The 24908-nt window shown below is 32.4% G+C and overlaps 2 protein-coding genes across 8 annotated transcripts in view; both read right to left on the bottom strand.

The window, feature by feature from the left end:
- The window catches only part of LOC126746905 (tropomodulin), a 152485-nt gene extending 145864 nt beyond the window's left edge, over positions 1-6621 (bottom strand). For all 6 annotated transcript variants that reach the window (XM_050455325.1, XM_050455324.1, XM_050455319.1 and 3 more), the window contains exon 1: positions 6479-6621. In XM_050455325.1, the coding sequence (XP_050311282.1) occupies positions 6479-6592 (114 nt within the window). In that variant the 5' untranslated portion in view covers positions 6593-6621. The remainder of the gene's footprint in view (positions 1-6478) is intronic.
- A 7027-nt stretch (positions 6622-13648) lies between these two features.
- Positions 13649-24908, bottom strand: part of LOC126746757 (methylthioribose-1-phosphate isomerase) — a 29961-nt gene continuing 18701 nt past the window's right edge. For both annotated transcript variants that reach the window (XM_050455091.1, XM_050455092.1), the window contains 2 exons: positions 14299-14500; positions 13649-14232 (listed from right to left, as the gene is read on the bottom strand). In XM_050455091.1, coding sequence (XP_050311048.1) covers positions 14108-14232; positions 14299-14500 — 327 coding nt within the window. In that variant the 3' untranslated portion in view covers positions 13649-14107. The remainder of the gene's footprint in view (positions 14233-14298; positions 14501-24908) is intronic.

Raw genomic sequence — 24908 nt, 5'->3', positions numbered from 1 at the left:
TACTATCGGAAGTAGGAGAAATGCCCTTGGACCTAAGAAGAGCATGGTTGTCCTTAAAATTTATTGCCAAACGCATAAACATGTTAGATGACACCATTTTTAACAACTTACTTAACGCATATGCAAGTGTTAACATGGATACCCAATATTGGTGTAAACACCAAACTCCAGCCCTAATTGAAGCCTTGGACTTTATGCTGCATGACATTGAAAAAAAATCCACAAATCCGAACTACTACCATACTATGAGTCATCATATCAACATCAAATGAGTTTAGTTCAGCTAATAAAGTCAGAATTAGGTAAAGAAGGATCAAACAACAAAAAATTCTTAGATATTGTTGCAAGTTTCCCAGAGTATACCCCAGTCTTCACAGATGCATCAGTAGATCCTAGTACTAAAACATGTGGGACAGGAATTTTTTGTGAAAATCCACACATAAAAGTCCATAGGAGGTTAAAGGACTAAACACCAATTTCTACAGCAGAAACGCTAGCATTAAGGTAAGCTATTAAATGCCTGGCTGGAACAAACAAAAAACTACTTATTTGCTCGGATTCACTTAGTGGACTGCAAGCAATTACCAAACCTGGAATTAACAAGGAAAGGGACTATATAACTCTAACGACAAGACATGAAATAATTAATAGAGGGGATAATAACATAAAATTAATGTAGATGCCAAGTCATACAGGTATAAGTAGCAATGACAGGGCTGATGAACTCGCCTAAGCAGGAAGACAACTGGAACGAGTAACTCAACCAAATCTTATCAACGCAAAACGTTTCATTAATGATGGCAAAAAAGCAATATGGAAGAAGTGAGAAAGCCGGTACACAAAGTGGCCAATGGGAAAAAGAGCAGAATATGCAAAAATGGAACCAAAACCACTAAAAAAGCCCTGGTTCTCTGATATTCCCTACATTAAAAGAAAATCAATTACACTCCTTAATAGAATGAGATCTAGTCACTGCTTAACACCAATGCATCTATACAAAATAGGAATTAACGAAAACCCAAACTGTGTATGTGGACAGCCAGGAACACTAAACCATATCCTATTCGACTGTGTAATGGACGAAAAGAACTGCCAAAGAAGATACCAATCGGCTTTGAAAGAACAAATGGAACCAGTTAATGAAAAGTCTGTATGTGCAAAACCAAAATCTAAAACCACTCAATTTATCATAGAAAACCTTTTCAACAATAACATCAATCTGTAAACATGCATGTATATATATAGATAAAGAGTGTGCTTGCTTTTACGCTTTTTAATCCTTTTATCCGGCTGTCTTGTGTAATGCTCTGATAGCCACAGAGCGAGAAGAGTGTCTATATATGTTTTCCTAAATCCTAATTTATCCAAACTAGTTAAACTAAGTAAACCTATAAAGTTACCACGAAAGGCATGGATACCAATCCAGACGTGTCCAGGCACACCTTTCATTGAGGCACGGGCATTGGGCGGTCGTCAAAAGACGCGAGTCCATTGTAGCCGAGGAAGAAGAAGAAGAAGAAAAAATACTTATAAAAAAATTAAAATTGAAAACAATAGTAATAAATAGAGGATTTTTGATGTGTAATCAAACCCTGGGGCGTGTGCCTGTTACCAATTTTAAACCTTTGTAAGTGTACCTTATATTAATTTTTTAAGTTTTTTCTGGGTCTGCTGTCTTTTGTTCGGAACTATTTCCTTTTAGTACCCCCTGATGATGGACACCACTGTGTCCAAAACATGTAGGGAATCATTAGGAATATGTCAATTAAATTCTTATTCCAAGAGTTTTGAACACAAAGACACTTAGTCCTTGCTCTTAAGTTATTCAGAAGACCTTTTTCAGATACTTAAGGTGAAGATTCACTTAGTCAAGGCATTAAATTCCTAGAAAAAATAAATTGTTTTAAGCGATCTGGGACTGCTCCACTACTCAGAATTGATGGATGCTCAAAAAAATGTTGACATATTGGAGAGTAATTTGTTGTCATATAAAGAGAAGTTTCCATTGTTATGGTTTTTCTAACCTCCTGACTAGAATTGCCTTTCAAAGGAAAAAAATCCAGTAATTAATTGGTCTTTTCAATTTGCAAACCTGATTTGCGAAATGAAATCTAGATATTTATTTAAAAATCTATAAATTTAGGATCTTTTGTTGAATTTTCCTTCTTGTCAACGCCATAACAATATTTAAATTATTAATTTAATATTTAATCTTATTCAATAATATTTAATGACAATATTTAAATCTAATTGCCACTTAATGTACTTACTGCTGCAACAGCAAAACCATTTACGCACAAATTTGAAACATTTTTTTTTTCCAAAAGGTCACAAAATGTTCATTCATTGCAAATTTCTTAACGGAAGCACTTGAAATATTTTATCAATTTTATTGTAAATGAATGTATCCTACTACAAAAATTTGCCATTAATTTAAATCTAGAAACAGTTTTTCCAGAAATACCTAACAAGGTTAAGCCTATTATCTCTGACGTTTAACTTCAAGGGTTCTTCAATAAATAGATACTACTAGAAGAGGTAAAAGTAATATAGAAAAAATTAATCCTCTTTTTTTCAAATTCTTTCAAGTCAAGGGAGTACCTTTTGGGGCCGTTGCAACAATGAAGCAAACAAGCACAAGAATGTTGTTCTGTGTTGTTGAGATACTTGTATAATTCTTTTGCTTAGAAATTCCCTTTATGAAAGGGGTCTTGGTGGTATAATAGAAGATACAATAGTGCCATCGTCTTCAAAACAATAGAGAGGGTTTTTTGTATTGTTTAGCAAATCAGTGATGTAAATTAGGAAAAGCAACTCCAATATTAATTTTAAAGATGCCAGACTTGCGTCCATTTAAAATAACATAAATAGATCTATCCCCTAAAAAACTGGAAAACCAGAAGCAAAGTGTTGCGGAAGGACCCAAGGCACTCAATTTGTTTAGCAAATTTTCGTGCCACACTCTGTCAAAAGCCCTGGACATATCCAATGCCACCGCTCGCTCGTTTCTCCATGTTGCTCAATGGCCTTGTACCATAGATGTGTGACATAAGTTAGTATGCCGCCTGGTGATCTGTTTTTTCTAAAACCGGATTGTCTATCGTTGATTATATTGTGTTTTTCCAGGTATTTTAGTAGTTTTGCGTTGAAGACCTTTTCCATGACTGTTGAAATAATTGGAAGCAGAGCAACCGGGTGTTAATTGGATGGTGTAGTTTTTTTACCCTTCTTCGGAATCGGTTGCACTGCAGCGGTTTTTTGGAAAAGTCCCCTGTATATAAGATAGGTTAAATAGTTTAAAAAGCTTAAGAAGTACAGGAGTAAGTTAAATTGTGCACTGTTTTAGTACCAGGGCAGGTATCCCGTCGGGTCCTGTTATTTATTTTTCGATTCTGCAAGGTCTTTCGGACATCTCTATGGCAAAAAGTCAACTCCGCCATTTAGTGATTGACCTGCTCCATTGTCATTGGTGTTCTTCCGGCGGGAACCTGTAGGCTGGAATGTGAAGAAAACAAGCTGGCTAGCATATTAGCTTTTTCTTTTGATGTGGTTTTCTTTAATTGTCCATTTTCATCTGGTAGTGGAGGTATTGATTGTTTGCTGAAATTGGAGTTAACAGAGTTGGCAAGAGATCAAAACGATCTGGAGCTGTTCGGACAGTTAAGTAACTTGCTTTTAATCCTCTTATTGTGCGATTCCTTGGTCAAGTTGATAACTCTTTTGCAGTTGTTTCTTGCTTCTATAAATTGGGCCTGCTTTTTGGCAATTTAGTTTTGCTTCCATAGGCTATATGCTCCGTGTTTTCTTTCAACTGTTTTTTTGACACTTTTTGTCAAACCAAGGTTTTATATTAGTATTTAATTTTTTGTTGGAATGTGGTAATAAGCTTCCATGCCTGTTAAAATCACATCTGTAATCTCGTTACTACATATGTTGGGATCTGATGTTTGGAAACATATAGATAAAGTATATTGTTCCCAGATTTAACGCTAGATCTTCGTTAACTTTTCATTGCAACCATCCCAGATCTAATATACTTACTAAAGCCCCAATATATTTTTATTGTAATACATTTAATGTTTATGTAAATTGTGACATTTTTAGTAATTCTTTGAAAGTTATAACTAATAACATTACTTAAACACTTATAGACAATATAGCTACCTATGTAAGTAGCTGTTTCATTTTGAGTTTGGCGCTCTATGGATATGACCGTCTTATTAGTTACTATACTTAAAAGTGTACTTCTTTTTAGATATATTTTTCTATACATTATTTATGTTAATATTGATTGATTTCGATCGGTGTTTTTTTTTATATAATAATTTTTGTTATTTTCTTACTTTTGTTATATAACTTTAATTTTTAAGATTTTATGGATTAATAAAAGGATTTTATGTCAGCAGTATATATAAATTATTAATATATAATATTAGTAGTTTATATATTACAAATAATTAATACTAATATACACACTATAATACCAAATACTATAATAATATATAAATTACTCTACTAATATATAAATCATTTATTTAACCGTAGGGGGTACATAAGCCTACAGATTTTCCCATGGGAGTATATTTTGGTGCGCAATATTTTTGTTTGTGACCCGGAAACCATAAAATAATTTTCACAGTAGTGATGTTTTTATAGCTGACTTATTGGATCAAGAGATTAAATATTATACTTAATAGTATTGAAACATTAAACTCTATGAAAATCACTGAAAGGGTCATCTCATCAGTGATTTTAAAAATATCCTAAAGTTTTGGAGCCTATAAAATATCTATTTTGACAATGGTTCTACAGATTTGGTGCCAATATTTTAGTGCTTTAAACTATTACAATAATTTTTACACCAGTAATTTTTCAAGGTCTAGTTTGTAATTTTATCGCAGCAGTGATTTATATATAAATTATGAATAATTTATTTAACAGTAGGATTATGAGTGGGGAGAGACCTAAAGTCCTCAAAACCCAGTAAAGATTTTTGGGTGCCCAACATTTTTGTGATTGATTTGGAAATGACACAAATAATTTTTGACGAAATTTTCGGATTTATTAATGGAAATAAAAAAAATACATCCGAGACCGCATTGTTTATACCAAGATTTGAAAAATAATGTTTTTTTTTTAACGTATTTTTTTCATATTCATCTCCAACATCTTATATAGGAAAAAAAAACGAAAAAATTGGATTTTGTTGAAAAAAAAATTACATTCTTTGCAACCGATCCTTAAATCTCTTACTGATCCCTATACTGTACTCGTATATCTAAACTTTTTACAAAAAGAAAATCAATTATCACAAATGGCGTATCCGCCCAGCAGATTGTTTTTTGATCTTGCTGATGAACATATTGATCGTTTGCGAAAATTACATGACGCCGCCGGAGATCTATAAAAATCCTGTTAAAAATAGACGCTACTACATAAGATCCAGCGATCGTACATTCGTACAATTGAAATGTATTTGTGCGTGTTAAATGCCCGCGCTTCTACAGGATCAACTGGTACATAAATGCCCTCACTTTATGTATGATGAACGCCCCCATTTATTTATATACTAGAAGATCATCCAGATAGGCAAAGGTATTGATTATCTCAGAGCAACAACATAGCCAACTCATAGAGGATCTTTTGAAAATTACTCCAATTGGCCAAAGGAAAAGAGCGCTAAATTTCCAGGGAACTGACCAGAAGTAACGTATTTTTAAAAACTTTTGATTGCTAATAGAATGACCACTCGTCCTTGTCAGACAAATTTAATTCATGCTGCGATAAAGAGAGATAACAATTGCGTTTTCTAGTCCCTACAAATTGAAGAATAAGGGCTTAGGTGCTTCGAAACTTTAATGTTTAATAGGGGGTCAATAATTTCCTGGTAGGGTTTAAAAATGAAAGAAAGAATCTCACTCATCTCAGTAACTAAAAAATCCTTTCAACTGCCTGAAAGAAACTGGACTGGCTTGCATTAACGCATCCCTTCTGGGTCAGCCAGTATACCTTGATAAGTATCTATGTATGATTTGTATATCTTACCAAAACACATAAAGTTTATTTTCGGATTTTATATGGGAGCTTTTATGGGTGTGTGGGACGTTCAAGTTAAAAAAAAAAACAAAAAAGTTAACCCTTTATTACTTTGAGGATAATAAAAGCTTTACAAGGTAGCTCAAAGACACATAAATGAAACGTCCTCTGTAGTGGTTGACTGTCAAGAAAACCAGATTTTGAGTTTAATTATTGTGTCTACATACTGGAAATATTCCGAGTAATAATAATAATATAATGTTATTGTATCGGAGCATCTGGAAAATGCCATATAAAGTGCGCATGACCACCTTAGGTCGAACAAATAGTAACAAAAAAACATCCTCGCGCATACATACATAGATAGAGCGCTATAATACTGCGGTGCTGTGATGGTTTTGTCGTGTGGTAGATGTGTTACATAAAAATGTCCGGCACTTACTTCTTGGATTTTCATCTTGGTCTTGATGACCTTGCGACGCACGGCCGTCTCGTAAGACTCCTCCACGGTCTCCACCAGGCTCTCCTCGCCGTTGCCATTTCCATTCTCGGACATTGCAGGGGGGCAAAAATCGCTGATCGCGCGCGCTCTCTGTACACTGTTACTCTCTCTCGTTCTCGTATATATTAAATTTGTATTATAAGATCGAACGAACGACCGAACTCCGTCACTGGGCTATTTCAATCTGAACGCACCGGTTACTTGCCAAAGACTGGCGAGCCATGCCGTTCTAAATTTAATCTTTCTTTTAGCAGGCGTCAAACGGAAGTTTGTTGTAGTCTAGATACTGTATTGTTTTGTTGCTCCTGTTACTTACTGATTTTTATGTTTTTCGAATTTATCTACTTTTGCTGCTGGTGTGCTAATTTTAAAGCCTTTTGTTTCCTGCTTCTGACGCGACGACTCTATAATCTTGATTGCTATTTTAACGCTTTCTGCCCGCTGCAGATTCTAATCTTGTACGAGTTAAATAAATCAATGTTCGAACTTTTTTTTCTCAAAAGAACTTAGAACTCGTCTTAGTTAAGAATGGCAGAGTTTATATCAGAGATTTTTTGAGCTACACAAATATTTCATGTATTAAATTGTCTGGAATAATTTTTGAGTTATCATGTGTTAAATGATAATCAAAATCAAAAAAGTATCTATTTCCCAAAAAGTACGAATCAATTAACAACTTATAGTTCAGTTCTGGAGCACAATAGACCAAAGTCTGTGTGTGTACCCTGAATTACTTATTCTGGCATACAAATTATCGCTTTTAACAACAAAATACGTTTTATTTTAACTTATACTCTTTTGTCTGAAACTTAAAAGCATAGGTAACATTTAAAAACTATACTATATACTATACAGGGTGAAACAGCTTATTGTTAACATATTTTTTATATTTTGACACGCTACTATTTTTGTCACAGGGTAGTAAGTTCCTCTGTAGGAATCGATTTATGTCAGTACTTCTCACGTTCCTCAGCTCAATTATGGGTCTGTTACCATTAGCAATGTCAAACCATTTGTTTGTGCTACTCCAGGCTGTGTGATGAGAGTTTGCATCACATCTCTGGATAAACTGCCCGTTTTTCTTTTGGCAGTATGCAATCAGATTTTGCACGATCTGTGGAGATGTGTTCTGCTGAAGAAGACGTGGGCCGCTATGGCGTCCCTGTCAAGATGTATAAGACATTCCATTCAAAAATGTCTTTTTTCAGATTACGAATATAAAGAACTGATCACTTTTGGTCTCATAGAGCAGCAGCCGACAGCAGAATATTCTGATTGATTAACAAATTAAAAACTGCATCCAGGTTTTTAGTAATCCCATAGGACCCTAGACGGACAATATGGCAAAATGGAGTAAGATGTTTCTTTTGAATGATTTTAAAAATTACTTCAAAATATATTTTCTATTTCCAGACATTGGCTTCCAAAATAAATTATCCAGTGAAGCTCAATACGGGAAATAATCCATCTTGTAGACTTTTTGAAAGCCTCAATGTCAAAACTTACTCAAAATGCGATGCCAAACCTGAGAGAGGAGTAATTCAATGCATGCAGCACTTTCAATGCATGAGCAATTTTGGACCCGATACAGATCTCGGAGTCTGAAATTTTTAAAGGTAAATAGAAAAATAGTAATTCCTATAAATTTTACTTTTAACACATTTACTTATGCCTCTTTCATTACTAATTTGTTGATATTTATTTAATTCATAATACTTACTAAGGAACACTACGAGTGAATTTGGTAGGAGGTAATTCCTTGGTGATTTTATAAAACTTTATTGCCTTTATATATTGACTATAACATTTTGCGACACCCTGTATAATCTCGATTTTGCAAACTTTGCTCTTCAAACACCAAAGTTTTTCATTAAATGAAGTTGTAATTTTATACATTATGGAATTTGGTAGAATTTTTACCTTTTATTTTATATTTTAACAAGCATGTATAACTGTTAATTTTTATTGTATAAATTGTGCATTTTTTCCTATAATGTCTTTATAATATAGTAATACATTTGAGAATTTTTAAAAAAGGCAAAATTAAAAGAAAAGTAGAGGGGGAGGTGTGAATGAGTATTTTTTAAAAAGGATATTATTTATTATACAAAATTTCGCGTCAACGTTGAAAACAGCTGCCACCCACGACGCCCACGGACAAGCATTACAAATTTGAACGTAGCCGCTGTCAAGAAGTTTATTTTGAAAAACCGCCATCTACAGTGCAGGAAATCTGTCAATCTGGAAAAAGTGCGACAGTGTTTCGGATTAAAGAGAGGTGGTTGCAGTATAAAAAACGTGCTCCTACTCCAAGATAACACCACAAAAAATACTCAAATTGGGGTGGACTACTTTGGAATACCTACTGTCCGGACCTCTCTCCCTGTGATTTCTACTTGTTCGGGCCTCTGAAAGACAGTGGCGAAGCGTGAACTTTTTTTTCGGATAGACAAACAATAAAAATCGTTAATTAGAAAAAAATGTGTATTCAATATTATTCATTTTAATAAAATAGAGAATGAAAGCGCATGAAATATTAACTCAAAGAGAAAAATTATGTAGTGATATAAAAAAGAAAAAAATTATTACTACTAGCATAAAAAGATAGATAAATAAAAATAAATACTACTTACAAAAAAAACACAACATAGGTATAACCATAACTTATAAATCCATAATATCCATTATTTTAAAATTAATTAAAGACAAATAAGAACACAACTAAAATACAATTGCCAATATCGAACAGTCGTTCATAAATAACCACTAAAAAAACCTGAGATGTAGGTATTGCGGCCGACCAGATCAAGCGTGTCCATAAACAATAACCCTCAACAGTATAATGAAATAGCTGGTCGACTTCGATAGACAAAAGTTCAAATTTCCGCGTGTAAATTTTGCATACGTAATAGGCTGAATGCTGATGCGGCCGGACCTCTGCCACCTGCTTGATGGTTCGATTAATTGCTCTAAATGTCGGAAGACAAATATCAATGTGTCTTTCTGGGGCTCGTATACAATAATTGGGTGTCAGCCCTGCATTTTTATTTTAATTGGTGCGTCAGGCGGGGCGCGCCTTAGATATTATAGCCGTTTAGATACTATATAATAATAGTAAGGAGCGACTACGTTCTGTGTTATTTTTTTTTTTATTGTAATTCAACAATTACATGAAATAATTACGTAATAAATTAATGACAAATAACTGGATAATTTTGGGTAGACAGTGTCTACCTTGTCTACTCGTACGCTTCGCCACTGCTGAAAGAAGAGCTTGGAGCTTTCTGCAACTCTTCGTGTCTAAATGGCTCGAGAGCCGACCTCGTTCATTCTACGAAACAGGCATGATAAACTTCCAATTCGATGGGAATAATGTATTCAAAAGAGAGGGGACTATGTTGAAAATAATGTAATTTCTTTTTTGTTGACAATTTTTTGCAATAAATTTAAAAAAAGATCGGTTAATATTTGATCCACCCTCTTAATAGCTAACGTGTAAAGTTAAATTCACCTAGATAGGTAAGAGGCTTAGCAAGGTAAACAATAGATTTCCAGTCCTCATTAAATCTTATTATCTTAAATCCTAGCTATTATTTTTTCTAACAATAAAATAAAAAAAACTTTTCGTAAAGACTTCACTGGTATTTAAAATCGCTACATAAAAAAGGAATACGGCAAATATTTAGCAATATAATAATGATGGAAATTTCTATATACATAAGTTGTATAAAGCAGCCGATCTTATATTAAATGTGCATTTAATCTCTGTAACTTATGCATACAGGGTGTGCCAACAAGGTGTACGGCTAAGATAGCGCCTTAACTATACGAGGTAGAGCAAAAAGTTCTACAGCAAAGTTGTAGGGTTGACAAAAACCTACGAACTAAAAATATTTTTATGTATACTGGGTGTGTCACAAAAAAGTTACTATAAAATATGATTTTTTTTAATTGTACGCCCTGTATATTATGGTACTAAAATGTGAGGCAAAAAGAGTACTTTACTTTGGTATAACGGTTTTAAAATTTCCGTGCAGCGTTGCAACGTAATTAGTTTTTTTATGTTATTTATTGCCTTTTAGAGGGTTCGTTTAAAAAATAATAATTAACTTAAAATTTATTTTGCGCCTATGAAACTTGTACCACAGTTAGTCTAGGGTACCCTCCTCTAGGCTGACTATGATAATTTGTAATTTTTTAATACAGGGTGTTTTTAAAGAATTTTCAAACTTGCTGAAATTAAATACGCAATATCTAAAATTTTTCAAATGGAACACCCTGTATATTTTTATCTAATTAAGTTTGTCTCTCAAATACCTTCATTTTTTATTTAATATGTCCTATAGCTAAACCAAGTACTTTTTGAGATATTTTAACTTTTCTGTAAAATACTATGCATAAAACGGGTATTCTTTAAGTTTTGATCAAGATTGCTTAGAAAAAATTATTGAAAAATTAGAATGATTACTTTTCCTACAATTATTATTATTATTATTACATACTTGAAAAATTAACCAACACAATTATTTACCTAAACTGCTAAAAAAAACGGCAAAATTAAATTACATACTAGGTAGGCACTTACGTATTTTTGCATAAATGTACATCGTTACACTAATTTTAAATTGTAAAGATCAATTACAGTTATTATAAATTGTGTTCAATATGACCTCCTAAATTTTGTACGCAAGCGTTTACCCTTTTTGAGAATGAGTCATTAACCTTTTCCAACATAATTGGCGTGACTGTTTGAAAAATCTCCCGAATTTTATTTTTCAAATTTTCAATTGTGGTAGGAGTTGTTCGATAGACTTTTTCCTTCACATATCCCCACAAGAAAAAATCCAGTTTGGTCAAATCTGGGGACCTTGCGGGCCAAGGGACCGGCCCACCTCTCCCTATCCACCGGTCATCAAAATGCTCATTTAAAAAATTTCTAATAGCGTGGCTATAATGAGCTGAAGCGCCGTCATGCTGAAACCAAATCCTATCTCGAACATGGTCAACGTTTGTCGAAGGACATTTGTAAAAAGTTTAAATATATTTCACCTGTAAGATGTCCATTAAAAAACTGCGGTCCAATAACGTAATGTCCTATTATTCCTGCCCAAACATTAAGCGACCATCTATGTTGATGATGAATTTCTCGGGTGAAGACTGGATTGCTGGTGTCGTAATAATGAAAATTATGTTTATTAACACTGCCATTATTATGGAATGTAGCTTCATCCGAAAAAAGCACAAAATTAAAAAATTCAGGCTGACGAATCTTATTTTGCGCCCACTGACAGAAAGCCTTTCTTCTTTGCTTCTTCTTGTTTCATAATGCTGCGGAAGTAATTCCTGCAACAATTGAATATGGTAAGGATGAAATTTTTCGGTTCGAAGCATGCGAGATGTTGCACTAAAGGGTAATTCTTTAGCAATCTGCCTAACGCTTTTATGAGGATCTTCAACGACACTTAAAGCTACTGTCATCCTGTTTTCCTCATTTGTAACTGGCTTCACCCGTTCATGTTTTTCATAAATTACACTTCCTGTTCTCTCAAATCTTTCTTTTAGTTTTTGAAACACTTGTGCTTGGGGATGTCTCCTTTCAGGATAAAGTTGCGCATAAATTCTAGATGCCAAAAGGCTATTTCTCTCAGCAGCTCCAAGCGCATATATCATACCAACAAATTCCTCACGAGGAAAATTCATATTGATTACAAAATGAACAATAAAAATTAAAAATCGATTAATTAACTCAGTGATAATAATTTCTAAAATGGTTTTTGAAAAAAAAACATTGATCTCATCTACTGCTATCATAAAACTAATAATCTGACAATTATTATTTGACCTTTAAACCTATGTTTCTAAGCAATCTTGATCAAAACTTAAAGAATACCCGTTTTATGCATAGTATTTTATAGAAAAGTTAAAATATCCCAAAAAGTACTTCGTTTAGCTATAGGACACATTAAATGAAAAATGAAGGTATTTGAGGGACAAACTTAATTACATAAAAATATATAGGGTGCTCCATTTGAAAAATTTAAGATATTGCGTATTTAAGTTCGGAAAGTTTGAAAGTTCTTTAAAAACATCGTGTATTAAAAAATTACTTAATTAAATAATTATCATAGTCAGCCTAGAGGAGGTACCCTAGACTAACTGTGGTACAAGTTTCATAGGCACAGAATAAATTTTAAGTTAATTATGATTTTTTAAACGAACCCTCTAAAAGGCAATAAATAACATAAAAAAATTAATTACGTTGTAACGCCGCACGGAAATTTTAAAAACGTTATACCAAAGTAAAGTACTCTTTTTGCCTTACATTTTAGTATCATAATACACAGGGCGTACCATTTAAAAAAAAATCATATTTTAAGTAACTTTTTTGTGACACACCCAGTATACATAAAAATATTTTTAGCTCGTAGGTTTTTGTCAACCCTACAACTTTGCTGTAGAACTTTTTGCTCTACCTCGTATAATTAAGGCGCTATCTTAGCCGTACACCTTGTTGGCACACCCTGCATAGATAAAAGACGTTTATTAATATTATTATTAAATGATTAAAAACCTACGCCGCTCTCCTACGCCGGCTAGCGCGCAGGCAGTGACCGCAAATCTCATGTCCGCAGTCCTCGAGACGGTCGGACATCCAACATCACAAAAACTGTAAACGCGGGTCGCTCCGGAGTCCTCTTAACTGGCTAACTTATTGAATTACACTCAAACATGGCTCTGTATGTGCTACATTAGAGGTCATTCTTAAAATTTCATGTCTAGCGTCACCTCTTGTAAACAATAACTCAAAAACTACAAGAATTCTTCATATATGAAAATATTCCTTAGACATTGCCTCAACTTTAAGTGTAAGCCTCATTAAAATGCCCGGAATAGATTTTGAGTTATCATCGATATAAAATAAGTACCACTGAATATAGTTTAACCAAAAATTATGTAGTTAGTAAGTACATATTTGCATAAAAAACATTTTATACATGAAATCCAGCCCTAGGAATTCCTCTATATTCCCTTAAAAAGAATTTAACACCCCAATAAAGCGACAAGCATCTAATAAGTTGGGTACCCTATAAGTTGGAAAAAGAAACAATGTTTTAGTAAGATGAAAAATTCTATAATTGTCTAGAATAATCTAAACCATACAAACTTAAAAACCATTATAACTAAAAAAATCACTTAAAAATTACTATTAGCCACTGGAGGAGTGAACTGGAGTAAAATCCAAACAGTCTCAAAGAAACCTTGTGCGGAATTATTATATAGTACTATAATAGTTAAGGCTTATGACGTTTTAAAATCCATAAATAATAATCGGGAGGTTCAGCAGACCAAAAAGTATAATTTAGGGCATTTTCACTGGCTAAAAAGTACTTAATCTGTCGCTATAAATTAATATCTCAGTATTCGCTCTAAGGTGTAATAATTATTAATAAACAATCTTAGAATGAAATAGTCGTAGTAAGTTGATACATAAATAGTAAAATTATCCAAAAATAGTCGATATATATTTTGTTTGTTCAATAAAATTAAGTGTTTTCCATTTAAAGATATTTACGGGTTGGCACTCGCGAAAACATCCTTTAATTGGTCCGGTCGGAAAACTCCCTTTTCGGTTATTATTCCGGCGATTAAACTGGCCGGAGTCACATCGAAGGCGGGATTCCAACATTGGATTCCTAAAACGATACATAAAGATTCAAAATAGTCAATTTACCATAAACTATTTCATGTTTATTTATAACCTTTTGCTGCTATCCTGTGTTCTCCAACATGCGTCATTTCCCTATCCGGCCTTTCTTCTATAACTATATGCTCCCCACTAGTAACTTTCGAATCGATGGAGGTAAATGGTGCGGCAACGTAAAATGGTACCCCATGGTACTTGGCCACCACGGCCATTTGGTAGGTTCCGATTTTATTTGCTGTATCACCATTCGCAGCCACCTAAGAATATAGAAAAAAATATTTGTTATTAATTGTTTCAGAACTTACATATATATAAATTTTATTTTCCCAAGAACAGTACACAATGGAGCACATGTTCCGTGTGTGTTTATATGTGCTTCTAATATAATTCTAATTATAATAATATAATATAATTCTATATTAATTCGACTCCCCGATTGAAATGCGCCGAGATGAAACGCGCCTATTTGCCGGATTGAGCCGATTAAGTGTGCGACGTTGGTACTGATGCGAATGCGACATTGATACATAAAGTCGTTTGATGTGTCGCAGATGCGGCACTAAATAGATTTTGACGATTACGGGGCCATACCCAGATAAATTTTTGGGCTGTTTTTGTATTACTTTCGTCGTGTTTTTAAAGAGATCTTTAAGGGTGAGCCTATCACGTTTAATAATTGGGAGAGGGGTCATGTGAGGTTATTATTATTTAATAGGTTTTGCAGGTTTTGCTTTTTACACGTTTATGAAAGTGGAAAATTTAGAATTTGGCTTGTATTCGTTTAAATTTTTTGCAGTTTTTAATGTGAGGAAGTGTGTTTTTTTTATATGTGTTTGTGGATTTATTTTGGTATTATACCTAAAGACCTTAAAATGTTTCGACCCTAGGAAAATAGGCAGGAAAATTTGGCATGAAGAGGAGTGTTTGTGCGGGCTTATGGAGACCGTGGGTGTACAAGAAAGACAATAACATTTGTGATGAAAACAATAAGAGTGATCTGGACAGTGATTTAGACTCACATAGTTCTGATAATTAATTTTCTAGTGTTTAGGAAACAGAGGAAAAAGCAAAGGAAGTAGAAACTACAGGGGAAAATCAAGAAGTTTTAAAGCGTAATTGTTTAAGTACAGACGCCAAAAATATTTGTTAAATGTCTATAACAATCTAAGGAATGGTTCTCATTTCACAAATTATTGTACTGTTTTGCAAAAAACAGCTTTTTTAACGCCACATTTTAACCATAGTCGCTAGATTATATAGGGGCTGATGATTATAAATATAGGCTGTCTGGTAAGGCCGCTATCATGGTCATTGTTACGTCATTCCAAGCAAAATTGAAAAGCACTGCTCTGATTGGCGACAGATGACATGAGTCTTGACAGTCCACATATTTAATATTGCTTGTTTTTATGATGACTTGCAATTTTGATATACTCTTAACGGGCAACTTGTATGTTTGCAACTTCCATTTTGATTTCGTTAATTGTGGAATCCACTGAAATCTGAAGAAATCGACATAATATGGAAAATTATTTATTAACCACCTGTTAAAACTAAAATACCAAATAGTTTGCGCTCATCATTGGTAAAACCGAATTTATCTGTTCAGAGATAGTGTCGGAGTCCTAATTATTTTCTATAATATCGTGTAAGTAAAACCTTTTGTTACCTTTCTCCTTTTGTTAAATTGAACTTATAGTGAGGTGAGAGTGAGGCCCTTTTTGATGTTTATTGTTACCCACATTTATATTAAAACCTATTTGTGTAAACCATGTTTTACATGTAGAAAATGAAATGTCTAGTACATTAACTGAATTAAATTCAGAGCAAATTAATTGTATTAATTAATTGAACCCCTTAGACAATTCTGACATTTTAAAATTTTCTAGTAATCCAGAATTTTCCAATGCAATTTTAGATTAATATTCTTGTTCGGAATGTGTCAAGGATGAGAGAACCAATATTTTTGAACTATTCGAAGATCTAAGCACATGAGCAATAGAGTGTAATATATTTCTAACTCACACTTCCCAGCTTCTTAAAATATAAAAAAAAAATAATATAAATGTGCCTACCTATGCAAGAACTTTATTGAATACCCCAAGAAATATTGAAATAAAAAAAATTGAACCAGGTGTGTATAGCCATATAGGTCTTAAAAAGTCACTTTTAAAAGATTTGGATTTATTGCCAATAAGGACAGTAATACCAAACAATAATGTCAAAATAAATATCAATATTGATGGTCTTCCTTTAAGCAAAAGTAGTGGGATCCAATTTTGCCCTATTTTGGGATGGATAGTACCAGGCACCCTAAAAAATATATTTAAAACCATTTGTAATTGGGATTTATCATGGCAGCCACAAACCGCAATGTTGTAATACTTATTTAAAAACTTTTATAGAAGAATTTCTGGATCTAAAAATCACAGGCTTAATTTGGAGGAATATAAAATTACCAATATCACCTAATATCACTGATATAAATGCCTTTATCTGTGATTTTCCTGCCAAGGCATTCATTACATGCTTGATTGGAATGGTTATCATGGGTGTGGTAAATGCATTCAAGAAGGGGATTTTCTTCATAATAGAATGACTTTTAGGGGGTTAAGAAGTGCACTCAGAACTAATGAGTCATTTAGAAATAAGCATGATGAGTATCATCATAATGGTACAACAATTTTGGAAAACCTTAATATTGATATGATAGTTCAATTAACTATTGAATATATTGTCCTTGTTTGTCTGGGTTTTATGAAGAAACTTCTTCAGTTTTGGTGTAAAGGCAAACAAAATGTTAAAATACCACCCAATAATTTTAAAGCATTAAATGACTTGTTACTGTCTTATAAAAGTTATATGACTAATGATTTTTGCAGAAAACCAAGGGATCTTTATGAGATTGATAGATTTAAAGCAACTGAATTCCGACAAATTTTATTAAATACAGGAGTTGTTGCTTTAAAAACATACTTACCAAAAAATATGTATAAGCATTTTTTGTACATGTCTTGTGCAATAAGAATCTTAGTTTCACCTAACTTAAATTTAAATCTCAATAGTGATGCACAAGATTTATTAAATCAATTTGTTTTAGAATATGGGACAATTTATGGGGACGAGTTAGTTCATAACTTAAATCACTTACGTAATTATGTTTTACACTTTGGCTACTTGGATAATGCGTGCATTTATACCTGAATCTTACATGTACCATTTGAAAAAAAAAGTATGTATTCGATCCTCTAAACTCTTATAACAAATCATAAAAAGACTTTTATAAAAGGTAAAAAACACGAAATCTAATTTTGGCTGTCAGGAAAATCATGTTTGGAGTCGAGAAGGTGATTAGCAAAAGCTGATCTGGATATAAAAATACTGCATCAATGCAACAAAAGTAAAAAACTAGACTTGTTGGAGACAATGGAGATTAGTAAAGCTTTTAAAAGCCCAGATCTGTCCTGTGTTAATGAAAGGTTTGATTTTGATGGCCACCTAGTTTTTAATAACCTCAAGTATTTCTAGACTCTTAAATGATGGTTAGATTTCTAAAATGTATAAAGTGATTTGATTGTTTAGTTGAGTTCTTTGTACATAGATAGTGCCACTTTATTGTAATCTTTGTTTACTTATATATCAGGTGTTTTGTGTATGTTATGGTAAGTTTTTGTTGAATTCTCCTTTTTTCGGGTTACATAATTTTAATTATTGTTTAGGTCTGATGATGCTCTAGTCGAGCGAAACATGTAACCTTTGTTATTTTATTAAATGTATTTGTGATGCTGTAGATTTCGTGTTTTTTACCTTTTATAAAAGTGTATGACCAGCATCTTTGGGATAATGGATGAATTTTTCGAGTTTTATAAAAAGACTGACGAAGATATAAGAAAGTTCCAAAGAACTGATACAACAATAGTAAATAAGCCAAAATATGATGAAATTAATCGAGTAGTTTTTAGGACTCAGGCTCCTGATAATGTATGTTTATTAAATGATGGTGTTTTTGTTTTTATCAAAGAGATCTGGAAAACTGATGAGGAACTTTTTATTAAGAGAAATGTTATTGAATCCCAAGGTAATTTTTTTATTGATCCTATAGATTTTAGGATGCTAGGTATTTTTTTGTGTACAATTAATGAAAATATCAGTTTAACATATAACATTAAAGAAATAGCAAGCAAAGCAATCATGTTCAGCTGGGAAGATCTATGGGTTGTGATGCCTTTAGTCCATATGTGTGAAACTCAAGTTAAGCATTATACATCATTACAGTTTGTGCAGTGTTTGTGCAAGGGCACCATAAATTGGGTTTCTGATAGTAAAACGTAAACAGCACGCTAAGCACATTTCTATGAATACTAAAATTGAAACTAATAAAGCTTAAACCATTAAGAAAACAGTATGCTTGTTTTTATTTTTTAAAAATGGCCAACACTTATCATGAAAAATTAGAAAAATCCCATTGCATTTTAAACAAAAATAATTTCTGTGAGTTGAGTTGGATACATTTATATTACTATGTGGCATTTTATTGCAATAAGGTAAACTTACAATCGTTCAAATAATTCTTTAATATATTTTTATATTATATTAAATAGATCTCAAAAAGATTATAGCTTAGATATATTTTATACTAACAAAATAGAGCTTGTATGTTTTGCAACTCAAAGATTTTTTGTAAATGTCTACCATCACACTCACTGTGTTTAGTCCTTTTTATTACTTATTAATCTATTAAATATTTATTTAGTATTAAGACATTAGTATTAAGAGCCTCTTGCATGTAAGTTATAGGTTGTGTTTGTAAAAGTAACTATAAATAAATAAAAATATACTGTTCAGTAATGGCATTAGCATGACTTGCACTAATTATTTAAATACTCATATTAATCTCACTTCTCTAAGTAAATTTTGACTGACCCCTGTATCTAAAAAATATGTCTGCTCGCTAACACCAAATTCCTCATTTTCTCCTCCTAAAAATGAACGAGGAATCAGACGTAAGAGGAGTGGACAAGCACTTAAAAGGGAACCATTTTCGTGTATTCGACGCATTTTGTGTATACTTCACTAGTACTCAAATTCAGTAAATAATTCCGTAAAACCTTGCCAAAGTTATCGAAAATACCGGCCGGTAACGGGACTGACGGGCGGCTCAAGTATATAGAAGAAACGAATCAACAGCCTATGGTATATTCACTTTTATTATCCTTTTTCTCTCATAAATTTATTGCTCTCACCTCCACATGTTGGTCCTTCAAGCCCATTATCCTTTCTAAAAATACTGAGCTACCCACATACCAATACTCTCATATTTTCAAAATTAAATAAAAAATAATTTTTGAAAACTCGTACTCATACATTTCCAGACACTCTTATAACCGCCATATCAGTTCCCTTATAGTTTCACCTGCTTTTCATCGATAATATTAGTTTTTTTATATGCAATATTAACTCGACGCCGATTTGACCAAAAACAGATTTTACGCTGTATCCATATTTATTTTGTTTATGTATATTTTTTTACCGAGCATAGCAGCGGAAATAAATTCTTGGCGCATTGTCACGTAATTTTTTCTGGAATTCTTTAATATTTTACTCTTAAGAGTCCAAATCTTGCATGTAAATGGTTATTTAAATATTAACATTATCATTAAAAATATCAAAGCATATTTACATTCATTCTTATACCCGTACACCTACACATTTTCTATTTTTTTTTAAATGGCTGATTAAAAGGAGTTAAAACAATACATTGCTTGACGCGATATTGAAATAACAAAAATGACAGTTCCTTAAAGTAGCGCAAGCAGCGCTTATAGATCCTTCCCCGAATTCCATTTTTAAGTGTAGGTACAAGTTGATTGATGTTATATATGATAATTTTATGAAAATTCACAAGAACATAATTGTATTAATTTCTGGACAGGGAAATTCTGAATTAGATAATCAAAAAGAAATTTTAGTGAATTTTGATAAAATTAATTTTAAAATTCAAGCTATATTTTCTACACATTTTGAAGAAAATAATGGTACCCAAATTCAAACTCAATCAAAATATATTAATGCCAAACTTCCTAAAATGTCTGTACCTGTTGGAGAATTGAAAACATGGCAGACCTTTATCAATATGTACGACTCTTTGATTCACAATAATGATTCTATCACTAATATTGAAAAGTTTAATTATTTGGTTAGTTATTTAAAATACGCTCCTCTCTCTCTCGTTAAATGTACATCATTGACAAGCCAAAATTAGATAGTTGCCTATAATACATTAAAAGCTAGGTATGATAGATAATAAGCGTTTGATTGCTCATTATTCACTGGCTCTCTATTCCATCGACTGTTTGAATTCCTCAGCTAGATACCTCTGCTTCTTTATGATTATTAGTGGATACTTTTTTGGAAAATATCTCAGTTTTGGAAAATTTAGGTTACCCTGTCAAGTTCTGGATTGGATCAAGCGACTGCTACTCATTTTGAATTGTGTAGAATGTAGTTCAGAATTAGTCAAAGATGAAAACTTACATAACAACTTTCAAATACTTGTCAGTTTTTTTAATAAACAATGTTCAGCATTAGACACTGTTTTTTACTCTAATAGCTCTGTTAAAAGGTCGGAGTATGTTAAATCAAAGACGCATTTTAAACCCAATAAAAAAACCAAATAATCACTCTCAGTATAAAGCAAAACCTACTTCTAGTTTTGTCGCTAACTTACAACAAAATCAGAAGAACAGTGTAATAAATAAGAAAATGTCCTGTCAGTTATGTCTGGAGGATCATCTTATATACAGGGTGTTCATTTGAAAACTTCCCACCACGGATTTATCGAAAACCACTGTTTAAAAAATAAAACGCCGAAATATGTCAAATCGTTTTTCGGCGGTCGATTCGTTTTCGAGAAAAATAGAGAAATCTTTGTTTATCTTAATTTTTCTCAAACCAAATAGCTCTAATAGCAAGTTAAGAGTTGTTTTTGATGCTAGCGCACCTGATTTAAAAGGGCAAAGTTAAAAATATGTCTTTATGCAGGCCCCAAGCTTCAACAAAATATTGTTACTCACTCTTTAAAAACATTGTGTTAAGTTGTCCATTAAGTGTCCCACTTAAGGGTTAGCCACCCCTCTAAAATTTTTGTTTCTTGACCAATTTTCAAAAACCTTTTTTTTTGTTGGAGAGATGGTCAAAAATGGCACTTATGAGCCAAGTTCGACATTTAGAGAAAGCAGGTCATGGCCTACTGTATTCAAGTTTGAAGTGCGAAAAATCGATAAGTAGTATTAGCGATATTTATTTTTGAAAAATGGTACTGGATTATTGTTCAGGACCACTTAAAACATAAGTGTACTAAATTTGGTTATGATAGTATACAGGGTGTTGAAATAAATTGGAGTAAAATTTTTAAAAGGCGTATAACATTCTTAATCAAATACGAATATTTTAAAATTTTTTGGCTAATTGGCATGCGTCTTGAGAACACAAAGATTGGAAATATCCTTCAATAAACAACAATCGATCATATTATCATACTATTTTGGGCTTCACAATAATACAACTTCATTTATAAATTTTTTAGTTTTATTTCATTGTTAGGTTGCAATTCACACTTCACTAGTTGCTTAATAATGTAATGTAGGCTAAGCAGCAAAAACTGAAAATAATTACCTAAAGGATTTACCTAACACCAAAGATAATAATACTACTAGTATTTTATCTTTGCTAACACTCAAATTTAAAAATGAATGCCACAAAACTAAATATTAGTTCCTTCAGTATGTCCTCCATTAATTCTTATACATTTTTTTATGCGTCTTCTGTTGTTTACTACCACCCTTTAACTGTACCCTGCTTATTTCATTACACTCTTGTCTAATGCGCTTACAAAGATCATGTAGAGTTTGCGGTCTTGATTTGTACACTATGTTTTTAAGGGTTCCCCAAAGAAAAAAATCTAAGGGAGAAAGGTCGGGGGAACGTGCTGGTCACTGAATTTATGAACTGTTTCGTCCTATCCATCGATTCGGATAATTCTGATTTAGCCAATTCAAATCAATTACAAATCATCGATTACGTCACTAAAATCACCTTCCAGCAATCGAAGAAAATTAAGTCCATTTAGATTTTCATTAAAGAAAAACGGCCCGATTATACGTTCGTTCAAGATACCGCACCATACGTTAATTTTCTGCGAATACTGCCTTTACATTGTATTACCCAATGGGGATTTACGTTACTCCACATTCTAATATTTTGAGATGACACAATGCCGTTTGTAGTAAATGTTGCCTCATCGGTGTATAAAATATTTTTCAAAAATGTAGGTTTAGCCAAATGAGTTCTTCATCCCCGTGGTCCAAAGTGTGAAGGAATATAGGCTTGAAAGGCTTCTTGTTATTTTTCTTTAAACACCTCCATATGCAATTTTTAGAAATATTTAAGTTGGCACTAGCAACTCTAATGCTAGATTGCGGATTAGCATTAAAGTATTCAAGAATTATTTGGTTAATATTATTTGCTCGATTACGATGTAATTGAGGACGTACTCCGCCTACTGAACCAGACTGATCAAACCCGTAGTTTATTCTGGCTATTGTTGAATGGTGGATGTTTTTACCAGGATGTCTCCTGTTAAATTCCGCCTCAGCTTCACGAAATGTTCTAACTCCATCGCCACTAGCCACACTACTACCACAAGCTACCACTAGCCGCACTACTTCAACTCTTTCGTTTAAATTATAATCACCCATAATTGTTCGACAAGCAGTCAAAATGAACTAAATGCGTGAAAACTTTGACAAACTGTCAGGAACACTTTCTTTCATAGCATACTTGGGTAAAATTCCCATAAAATAATTTTTAACCAGACACATCATATCTTTGGAACTTAACAAACAAACTCATAAAAAAACAAACAAATTGAGCCCAAAATAGTATGATAATATGATCGATTGTTGTTTGTTGAAGGATATTTCCAACCTTTGTGTTCTCAAGACACATGCCAATTAGCCAAAAATTTAAAAAATATTCGTATTTGATTAAGAATGTTATTGTGCCTTTTAAAAATTTGACTCCAATTTATTTAAACACCCTGTATACTATCATAACCAAATTTGGTACACTTATGTTTAAGTGGTCCTGAACAATAATCCAGTACCATTTTTCAAAAATAAATATCGCTAATACTACTTATCGATTTTTCGCACTTCAAACTTGAATACAGTAGGCCATGACCTGCTTTCTCTAAATGTCGAACTTGGCTCGTAAGTGCTATTTTTGACCATCTATCCAACAAAAAAAAGTTTTTGAAAATTAGTTAAGAAACAAACATTTTAGAGGGGTGGCTAACCCTTAAGTGGGACACACTGTATATAGTTCTCGTTGGAAAGATTAAAAAAAATCGGTATTTCACCCTCTCAATCTTATGCCTTTATGAAACGCAAATCTACAGTTTTCACATTTTCTAACCTCTTAAAATTTAAGATTGATTTTGAGACGTCATAGCGCATATTTGGAAAATATTTCGATATATAAAGCTTCAAAAAAGTGTGGCGATATAAGAGGCATTTTTTTAAATGGGGTGCCATTTTTACGACCTCCTTTACTTAGTAAATGCATTAAATATGACTACTTTTTCACGCGCAGTTTGACTGCAATATTTTTTTTAAATAAAATTATTAAATTATCAATTTATTATATCATCATTTCATTTTATCTTGACATCAAAAATGTTAATTTAATGTCAATATTATGTTAAATTCGAATTCTAAAAGAATGCAGAATTACTTTGATTTAAATAGTTTCTTTCTATTAAATACGGGTTGTTCGTAGTTATTACTCAAATTTTACGAATTTCCAAGCTTCATTTCTCGCTTTTCTCAAATAGAATACCCTTTATATTTTCTATACAATTAATGAAGAATTAATAAATTAACATTTCCCATTATGTAAACATATTAGCTATCTTTAGTCATTTTAAAAATATTCACCATAAATATTTGTAGATAAAATTTTTTTAAATAAGAACCAGGAAATCTGAAATCAAAACAAAATAGATATTTGAATAAAATTTTTTGTTGCCAAGCTAAATATTTCAAGTGTTTTTCTAAATAAATTCTTGACATTTTTGATGACAATACCATATTTGTGTGTTTATTATCAACAACAACAAAGTATTCAGTTATTTGAAGTTTTGTTCAAAAGAAAAGAAATGCATTTTAGCATGATTTTTTTTAAGCAGACATGATATTTGTGTTGATTGATAATGAATTGTTTTTTAGCCTGTCGCATGTATGTGTTATCTTGATCAGAAATGTCCAGATGCAAAATCTTTTAGAAGGTTATTAGCGAGATTCATGGAGACAGGGAATGTTTCTTACTAAAAGGTAGAAAGAATGCGGTCTATTACTAATCAGGAGCAAGAGTTAGATGTGTTATTAACGGTAACCGAAGATCCTCACGTAAGTCAAACAAATATCGGAAGAGCAGTTGGAATAAGTGAAAGATCAGTGCAACAAGTTTCAAAAAGAAATTTTTAAAATTCGTTGCATTTTCATCCATATCACATCCGTGAACAATCACTTTTTGATAGGGATATATATACAAAACTTACTTGAATTTTATACTTGGAGCAGAAATAAATTACAAAACGATTCCATG

The sequence above is a fragment of the Anthonomus grandis genome, chromosome 18, assembly GCF_022605725.1.
Source record: "Anthonomus grandis grandis chromosome 18, icAntGran1.3, whole genome shotgun sequence".
NCBI classification, from domain to species: domain Eukaryota; kingdom Metazoa; phylum Arthropoda; class Insecta; order Coleoptera; family Curculionidae; genus Anthonomus; species Anthonomus grandis.
Note: the sequence above shows the minus strand (reverse complement) of the source record. Positions and strands in the feature narration are given on the sequence as shown.